The following is a 9,792-nucleotide window of genomic DNA, read 5'->3' as shown; positions in this document are numbered from 1 at the left end:
GTATCGATCTAAGCGACACGGGAGGAAAATTGGGAAGCTAACCACATCTCCAGACCAAATCCAAGCAATGGAAGCTCTGTTTGCCAGCTAATATATATATACCCTTCCCGGAATTTTCCACAAATCTTTCTTTTTTTTCTTTTCCAGATTTCTTTTCTTGCTTCCTTCCTCGGCCTTATTTCTCTTCGTTCTCACCTTCTTCCTCTGTTCTTGATCCTAACTTTTTCCAAACTCCCAACTTGCTCCCATATTTCACTGATTCCTTCTGATTTTCTTGCCTCGGAGCTTATCTTGTTTCTTGATCCCCCTTCTTGGATCTTTTTTCTCCTTCTCCCCTCAATTTCTTGGATTCTTTCTCCCCTTCTTCATCTCTTTCTTTTTAACTCCCTTTCGCCATGGCTTGCTTCGGCTTGTTTAAGAAGAAGGCCAAGAACAGGTCGGGGCAGAGCCCGGCGACTACATCGGCGCTTCCGTCGAATGTCAGCACAAGTAGGTCGGATGATTCGGCTGCCGCGAAACATCCAAGCAAGTCTTCGGCCTCGACGTCGTCGCCGCGCAGCATTCCAGCCATGTACGAAGAGAGAGCTCATATTTTGCGTGTTTTCGAGCTTGATGAGCTGAGGAACGCGACCAATGATTTCAATAGGATGCTTAAGCTGGGAGAAGGCGGGTTCGGGGGTGTTTATAAGGGTTTTATCAAGCCCTTGGATGGGAAGGGGGATCGGATCGCGGTGGCGGTCAAGAAACTCAACCAGCATGGCCTGCAGGTATAGCCGTCTCTCGATTTATTCCATTCTTTGCATCCATTGTTAAAAAAAAAAAAAAAAATTGTTAGATGGAATTGTTATTACTCTGGATTTTGCGATCGAATTCTAGTTAGCATGGCTGGAGACATCTTTCTGATTATTCTGAATGTATTTGAATTAATATGACTCCGCTTTGCTCAATCTATGATTGCATCCATTTGTTAGACGCAAAAGATTTGGGATATTTATTGTACTATGGAACCATAGAATAAGGAATGAGTTTTATAATTCTATTTGATTTCCCTCCACCATTTATGAAGTATCTTGATCGAGATATAGCTTTTCAAAACAAAATTGCAGCATAAAGTGTTGAATTAAATTAAATATTTTAAAATTTGAAAACTGCATGCCAAACAAAGCAAGCCGCAGCTAACCAAACATTTGATTTGGTCAACGGCCAAGTGGCAAGCATCCGCGCACAAGCAAGGGAGCAAACATGGAAAGATTTTCAAAGAAAGCGGGCCAAGACAAGTGTCATGCATCCACGCGCAAGAGTAAGTATGGAAAGACCTTCTGAAGAAGGAAGGAAGCATGGGCGGCCAAGATGCAACAAGCCGCAGAATCACAGGAGCACAAGAAGACACGTCATCAATCCGCGGAAGGAGAGTCTGCTTCTTTTGACATGCCTGAGCCTATATCAAGGGCTTTAGGGATCATTTCAAATACAATGAAAAATTTTTCTTCTTCTTATTCCAAGAGCCTATAGAAAAAGGGCTCTAGGGATCATTTCAAATACAATGAAAAATTTCTCTTCTTCCTATTCCTAGAGCCTATAGAAAAAGGGCTCTAGGGATCATTTCAAATACAATGAAAAATTTCTCTTCTTCCTATTCCAAAAGCCTATAGAAAAAGGGCTCTAGGGATCATTGCAAGAGGAGAAAATTTTCTCTTCTCCCTTTTGTTATTTTCACTTCTCCTCTAAATTTTAATTATTTTTCTAATTTTCTTTTGAGCTATCTGCAAGCGTGAACGTGCTCTTCTTTCTTCCCTATTGGCGCACTGACGGGAAGTCGTAGTTCTGTACTGGATCGGCGTATCTCTAGGAAATCTGCGCCAGTGGACCTGTACGTGCGGAGCATAAACTTTCATGGATTGTTAGCCTAGATGCATAAATATCATTGATAAATCAATAATTAAATGTTTCTAATATTCAAAAATAGTAAATAAGAAGAATAAACTAGCAAATAATTAACTTGACAATAGAATAATAAAATGAAGAAATGAAATAAGATGGCTTGTGGATCGAAGCACGCTGATGCGTTGTTAACTAGATTTCTATGAATGTCTGGAACATGATGCACGCCTTGCAGAGTGAAGATCTTTCCAGAGGTAAGTGTTAGATCCACTCGCCCTACTCCAAGCACGCGTGCCACAGCATTATTACCCATGGTCAGAGTTTCTCCACATGAGACCTGATAGCAATCCTAAAGGAGTCAGCCCCATAGGTCACCATGTTGGCCTCGGCGCCAGAAGTGGCAGGACCCTTACTTTTAGGTTGACGAGGAGTAGTGATCTTGTAGAAGCATTGGTTAGCCATTTGGTTGGTCCGACCATAGACAAAACAACAACGAACAAATTCTCCTTCTTTCTCTTTCTTTTGGTTCTGAGAGAAGTTGGATCTTCTGTTGTTGGGCTGAAAGGAATTTCTATGGTTGAATGATTTCTTCTTGAAGGACTTGTTGTGGTTGGGATGGAAAGAACGATTCTGATTTTTTGATCTAGGCTTAGATTCAACATTGTTGACTTTGGGCAAAGGATTGGAGGAGTGGGATTTTTTCCTAAGGCAATGTTGTTCTTCAATCCTAATAGAATTTAGGACTTGAGTTAGAGACAGATCACTTTGCGTATGGCTCAAAGTCTTGACAAAGTCTGATCAGGTAGAGAAAAGTTTGTCTATAATACATGCAACTTGGAAAGACTCATCTAGGTGGGTTCCATTTGCCTGAAGTTGAAGAATCAGGGTTTCATATTCATGGATTTGATCATTTATGGGTTTGGAATCAACAAATTTAAACTTGCTAAAGTCAGAGGCTTTAAATCTCTTTATCTCGGCATCATCAAGTCCATATTTATTTTTAGGGTATCGCTGAGATCCTTGACATTCTTAGCTGTATAATAAATATCATAAAGCTTATCAGAAAGGGCTCCTAGGATTCTATGAAAACAGTGGTAGTTGGTTTCTTCTGGAGTCCTAGTGGAGGAGGTGGAGGAAACAACAGTAGTTTGAGAAGAGAAAAGAGCAGGGTTTGGGTTGCTGCGAGTAGCAGGTTGTGAAGCAGATGGGTTAGACCCATTACTGACTTCAGTAGTGCTCTCACTAATGGCTGAGATCAAGCCTAGGGTGGTGAGCCAGAATCGCATTCGATTCTGCCACCTCCTAAAGTTTTGACCATCAAACATTTTAGGTTTAACACTAAGATTTTCAGATGTGTGGGAAGCCATTAATTTGTAGCTTAACACAGCTTTGACACTTGTGGAGCTGACTCCTCTAGGACTGCTATCAGGTCTCATATGGAGGAACTGTGACCATGGGTAATAATGTTGTGGCGCGCGTGCTTCGAATGGAGCGAGTGGATCTGACACTTACCTTTGGAAAGATCTTCACTCTGCAAGGCATGCACCATATTCCAGACATCCGTAGAAATCTAGTTAGTGGATTCTTGCTTGTCCAGCAAGAATATCGAATTGTTTTTGAGTCAAATAAGGTTGTAGTTGACACCAAATCCACCATTAGTTTTGTCTTCCTTTTAAGAGGTGCAGCTGAATCGTGAAAATCTACTAAACAAATTGTAGTGGCTAGGAGCACCATGAAATCTAAAATGATAGCCTTAGTACTACTAGCATTGAGGCCGAGTGGCTTAGAGATCTACTGGTAGATTTACCTCTTGTGACTTTACTATTACTTTCTATATCTATTCATTGTGACTGCAGATCTGCTATAGATAAATGCAATCAAGAAAATGCAAATGTGAAAATGAATAGGCACTTGAAAGTGCGCCATAAATCATCGAGATACAAATTAAAGAATAACTTGATTGCACTAAATTTTGTAAGATTCAAAAAGAATATAGCTGATCATCTTACGAAAGGATTGTCTAGAATAGTAGTTCTAGAGTTGTCGAGGGGGATGAGGCTAAGCCCATAAGTAAAGTCACCACGGTGGGAACCCAACCTGAAAAGGTTCAATGGGTAGAAAAAAGCTAGATAGATGACTAATGAGGAGTACTATTTGTTTTTTCAATCCTTAGGGCAACAATGCTCATAAAAAGCAATGGTTAGGTTGAGTTTTTATCCTTAATGAATCCAAGACCTATGAGGCAGGGTACCTACTTGCTCGTAACTTTTTGAGGATTCACCTATATGCGTTTAGTTGTGAGACCGCGACTATGGAAAGTGGACTGTTCCCTAATAACACACATTAAGAGATACCTGTGCATGACTGTAAAGCGCAAACTCGCTTCGAGCATTGTTCATGCTATATTAAGTGTGCTGTTGATGAAATCTGAGCCATGAACTAAGGTTCAAGGCATAGTCCACCTTGGCTCCACAGAGGTAATCAATTGTCACTAAGTGAAGGTTCAAACCGAAAGGTACCTACACCTATTACATAATATAAGATATTCAGCACTTTATTTTGATTTTAAATTTCTTAAATATTTAATTTATGTGGAGGATTGTTGAATTAAATTAAATATTTTAAAATTTTAAAACCGCATGCCAAACAAAGCAAGCCGCGGCCAACCAAACATTTGACTTGGTCAACGACCAAGTGGCAAGCATCCACGCACAACCAAGGGAGCAAACATGGAAAGATCCCTGAAGAAAGTAGGCCAAGACAAGTGTCATGCATTCACACGCAAAAGCAAACATGAAAAGACCCCCCGAGAAGGAAGGAAGCATGGGCAGCCAAGATGCAACAAGCCACAGGATCAAAGGAGCACAGGAAGACACGTCATCAATCCGCAGAAAGAGAGTCTGCTCTTTTTGACGCGCCTGAGCCTATATAAAGGGCTCTAGGGATTTTGTCAAATACAATGAAAAATTTCTCTTCTCCCTATTTCAAGAGCCTATAGAAAAAGGGCTCTAAGGATCATTGCAAAGAGAGAAAAATTCCTTTTCTCCCTCTTGTTCTTTTTCACTTCTCCTCTAAATTTTAATTATTTTTCTAAGTTTCTTTTGAGCTATCTGTAAGCGTGAACGTGCTCTTCTTTCTTCCCTGAAGGCGCATTGACGGGGAAGTCGTAGTTTTATACTGGGTCATCGCATCTTTAGGAGATCTGTACCAACGGACCCTTGCGTGGGGGGTATAAATTTTTGTGGGACAACGCATCAGCATGCTTCGATCCACAGGCCATCTTCTTTCATTTCTTCATTTTATTATTCTATAGTCAAATTAATTATTTGCTTGTTTATTCTTCTTATTTACTGTTTTTGAATATTAGAAACATTTAATTATTGATTTATCATTTATATTTGTGCATCTAGGCTAACATAAAGTTTATAAGGGAACCCAAGACAAACATATAAGTAGCCAGCAAATATTATTTATCTTTTAAATATGCTTTTCCTTGTAATGAATTGATAATGCTCTCATAGAATCCAGTCTTTCGATCTATACTTTGCTGACTAGTGAAGTCTTCATTTTAATTGGGTAGGCTTCCTGAAAAAAAAAACAAAAACAAAAACAAATGAATGCACTTAGAGATAGATAGATTGTAGAATTTACTAGCCCAGCTATGAAAAAAGAAGATGCCAACATCTTAATTGAAACAAAACGAAGTTGATGTTTGAATCGCATCAAAAGCTTTCTGTTAGCATGGGGGACGAAATCTAAAAAAATCTTCTATCCTCAAACTTAAGCTGCAGACTTGATGAAAACTCCTGACTTAATGTGAAACGCCTTAATTGAGTTCATTCTGCATTGGTTATATCATTGTGTTCTAATAAAGGGGAAAAAATGACATGAAGGATAAATAGAAGAGCTAACTAACCAACAATTTGACATGGAAATTAAAAAAAATAAAAATTGGAGTCATAGTATTACGCAGTATGGTCTTGCTCTCTGGGTAGATATCTTGTTGTAATGTGGCAGTCCTTTTGTTCTCCACATAGCCCTTTTTTGTGTGTGTGATGCACAAGTTTGTTTGGGAGCATGAGGCTTCTTAGGATAAATGAAGGCCTTGTATATACTGAGTTTGTAATTTGGCTCAAGTATACCCAACAGTGGCTTAAGTCAATAGAGAAGTCTGTTGTAGGTCCTAGGTCTTGGTTATCAACAAAAATGTTTGAATTACCCCTAAGCATATAAATTTGTTTTCGATCTAGAGTGAATTCTTTGGAGGTATAAAGCAAGAGGGTGTTCTATCTCTTAGGAAAAGAGTGATGGGTAAGACAAAAAAGATGGAAAAAACATCACTCTCTGAAATGATAGATGGGAACATCGCATCGTCTAATTTCTCTGGATAGGTCAGTTTTTCAAATCTCAAGTAAATGTAGTTTGCATAATTTTTTTTCCTTTGTTGTTTTATATACATACAGACATCCATTCATGCATGCATGCATACATATCTTTCCTTTGATAAGTCTGCATTTTCTTGTTGGGAACGTAGAGTGAATACTTTGATCGTGTGGTTCAAAAATTACCATGTTGCGTAGAACTATTGAACTCAGAACTAATTATTTATAATCAATTGTATTGATCAGAGGAGATACTTCCCGACGCCTTTGGAAATGTCAGTTGTGTTTAGCTGATTGTCTTAGGCATGAACCAGCAAAATTAGGCCTACATGAGGTTTCTGTTATTTTCCACCACAGATCAGTTTATAATGTTATTTGCTGAAATTTCTTTGATCTTCACATAAAACATCTTTGTACTTTCGTAGCAGTCTCAATGTTTCCCGGAATGTCTATGTTGCTTATATCTTCTCTTTCTTATTTAGGGGCACAAGCAATGGTTGGCGGAAGTTCAATTTCTTGGAGTTGTTGAGCACCCAAATCTTGTAAAACTTATTGGATATTGTGCCGTAGATAGTGAAAGAGGGATCCAGAGATTGTTGGTCTACGAATTCATGCCTAATAAGAGTTTAGAAGATCATTTGTTCAACAGGAATTATCCTGCTCTTTCGTGGAATTTAAGACTGCAGATAGCCTTGGGTGCAGCAGAAGGATTGGCATATCTGCATGAAGGGTTAGAAATTCAGGTTATTTCTGATTCTTTTCTGAAGTTATGCAATTCCTGAATAATGTTGCTTCCATTAACAGTTATTCCATTCCCACTGATCTAGGTGGCAAAAATATGCCTCTATATGCTTACCTATACTGTTGTAATCAGATGAAGTCGTGTGCATAGATGTATCTTACTAGCAAGAGTCACAGGAGCAGTTTCCATTCATGCCGTGGTTACCTGATTACAACTTCTTTAATATATAGCAAAAGTCATAGGATGCCAAATATTGGCTATGTAATGGCGGCGTCTGTTTTGCTAAATGTCATACAAGGCTTCTTATTTACTATATAATTCTATTTTGTTTGTTGGCAAGTGCAATGCAAATTTTGCTTGTTTGCAGCTTTTAACCATAGCCTTCTATATTATGTGGGCAGGTGATATATCGGGATTTCAAAGCATCTAATGTGCTACTAGATAAGGAATTCAAGCCAAAGTTGTCAGATTTTGGCCTAGTAAGGGAAGGACCAACAGAAGGGAACACTCATGTCTCTACAGCGGTAATGTCTGCATTTTCTTTATAAAGATCCGTTTGAATCAGTTACCTCCGCTAACCTGTTTTTGTAAATTCTTCATATTAGTTTAAATGGACATTCAGCTAAACTTGATATGTTTTAATAGTCGTTACCTTTCTCTTTTTTCTTTTTTTGTTTGAAAATGTGATGTGTTAGCCCTTAATACAGATAAAAACTAAAAAAACAAAATCATACAGCTAGTCCCAGATGGTTGGAAGATGCATTGCTGATGGTGATTGTAGTTCGCGTAAGATCTTGGAATAACTTAAGGTACATGATATTAGACATAATTTCATAGACTTGCTGCATTCCAAGTTGTAATATTGGATGTCCATAGGGTTGCTGACTTCCTGCTAGTATCAAAGGTAGCCTAAATAGGAATGCTTGTGAATGAGGATTTGAAAAACCAAACCCTAATAGTTGGGGTAAATCTAGATGGTTGTGGTTATGTTTATGTCTGTACATTTCCACTACAGATCAACTTGTTCTTGCTTTGACATTAATGTTCCATAGACGGACATGCTACAGATTTGACCCTATAGTTGATTGATCAACTGTTTAAGGTACTAACTTCCACTTCAAAATGGCAACTCTTACATATATGACCATTTTTTTAACTAGACTGTGCATGCTCTCTAATGTGATAATATCTGATGTAATAAATACATAGCCACCAAGATGCATGTCAGTTATATATTATACAGAATAGACATCATGTATTACTGTCTGAAATCACAAAGCAATAAAGGGCATAATGACATTATGCTGTGGAGTGAGAGTAATCTAAAGGCAGGGTACTTAATTTTGCGGATATTTCATAAGGCATGTGCTTTCCCTACATGTCACATATTTGGATTTAGGTTTAGCTCAGGGGGAAAAACAGTAAACTTGTAAATCAACAAAAGGTTCTCTAAAAATCTAGAGAAGTGGATATTGAAAATTTAACAAGATATGCAGATAAGAACATGAAGTAGATATAATGGAATAGCTCAGAAAAGTTAAGAAAATTCACAAGCAATCTATTTCCTCTTGAATATTGTAAAGTTTGCTGGATTTTTTTTTTTTTTTAAAAAAAAGATTTCTATCAAGACCTGATGATATTTCGGGGGCTATTAGAGAACCTTTCTGAATACTCCCATATGACCAGGTTCCTACACCAGTCTTTATACTAAGGATTTGTAATCATTGGTTCTCTATGCACTCCTTGATATCCATTAGGTAACAAATGCTACTAGGAAAACAGAAACTTAGAAGAAATAGAGGTGTGACGCTTTCTCATTTTCATCCTCTGAAACTGATAATTCCTAATTACCTTACTTTTTACCAAATGCATGGTTACTAGAGAAGTCGTCTTTTTTAACTTCGTCTAAATTTTCCATTTCTGCGTTTATTCCATCCTTGCTACCGTATATGCATATGTTAATAGTGAAAGGGTGTAAAATCTATGAGCTCCAGAATTTGTTCATTGAGAATAAAGTTTCTATTCTTGAAGTTGATGCTCTTTCAATGGTGCTTACCCTCTGTAAAACCTTACCTGCCTCGTCTTTGCTTTCAAATTGCACAATATTATTGAAAACAAACGCCTTCTCATATTCATGATGGACTCTTGTGTTGATCAGCCTGTGGGGACTTACGGGTATGCTGCCCCAGACTACATTGAGACTGGTCATCTCACGATTGAGAGTGATGTCTGGAGTTTTGGAGTAGTGTTGTATGAAATCCTTACAGGCAGGCGGACATACGAAAGAAATCGCCCACAAAATGAACAGAAGCTTTTGGAATGGGTGAAGCAATTTCCTGCGGAGAGTAGGAGGTTTAGCATGATTATGGATCCGAGACTAAGAAATCAGTATTCTCTGAAAGCTGCACGTGAAGTTGCGAAGTTAGCAAACAGTTGTCTCGTCAAGAACCGAAAAGACCGTCCAAAGATGAGGGAGGTTGTAGAATGCTTGAAGCAAGCCATTCAAATGAATTTAATGGAAGAACATCCTTCAGCAGCCCGCTTGGACAAGCAGAAGAGACCTGAGTCTTCAAGAAGGTGACCATTTTGCTAGGCTGGGGGAGGGGATGAATATGGTTTGTAAGAGATTTTTTTTTTTTCTTTTTCTTTTTTCTTTTGTGGCAGTGCAGCTGTCTATCCAACATCTTAATATTATTTCAGAGTGCATTAAGATAATAAGGTGGAATGGACTTAACGCCAGATTCTTTGAGTATGTAAATTGGAAGATATCAGCTTGCTTCTTTGAAA

The 9,792-nt window shown here is 38.3% G+C and overlaps 1 protein-coding gene across 1 annotated transcript; it reads left to right on the top strand.

Annotated features, from left to right (window-relative positions):
- Positions 1–9,792, top strand: LOC103706360 (putative serine/threonine-protein kinase PBL19). The gene is made up of 4 exons (XM_017842582.5): positions 1–767; positions 6,746–7,006; positions 7,407–7,529; positions 9,164–9,792. The coding sequence occupies exons 1-4, from the start codon at positions 396–398 to the stop codon at positions 9,584–9,586; spliced, it is 1,179 nt and encodes a 392-aa protein (XP_017698071.4). The 5' UTR covers positions 1–395; the 3' UTR covers positions 9,587–9,792.

Source organism: Phoenix dactylifera, chromosome 16 (assembly GCF_051530095.1).
Source record: "Phoenix dactylifera cultivar Ajwa chromosome 16, Ajwa_hap1_PhDact_Kaust_v1.1, whole genome shotgun sequence".
Taxonomy (NCBI): Eukaryota; Viridiplantae; Streptophyta; class Magnoliopsida; order Arecales; family Arecaceae; genus Phoenix; species Phoenix dactylifera.
Note: the sequence above shows the minus strand (reverse complement) of the source record. Positions and strands in the feature narration are given on the sequence as shown.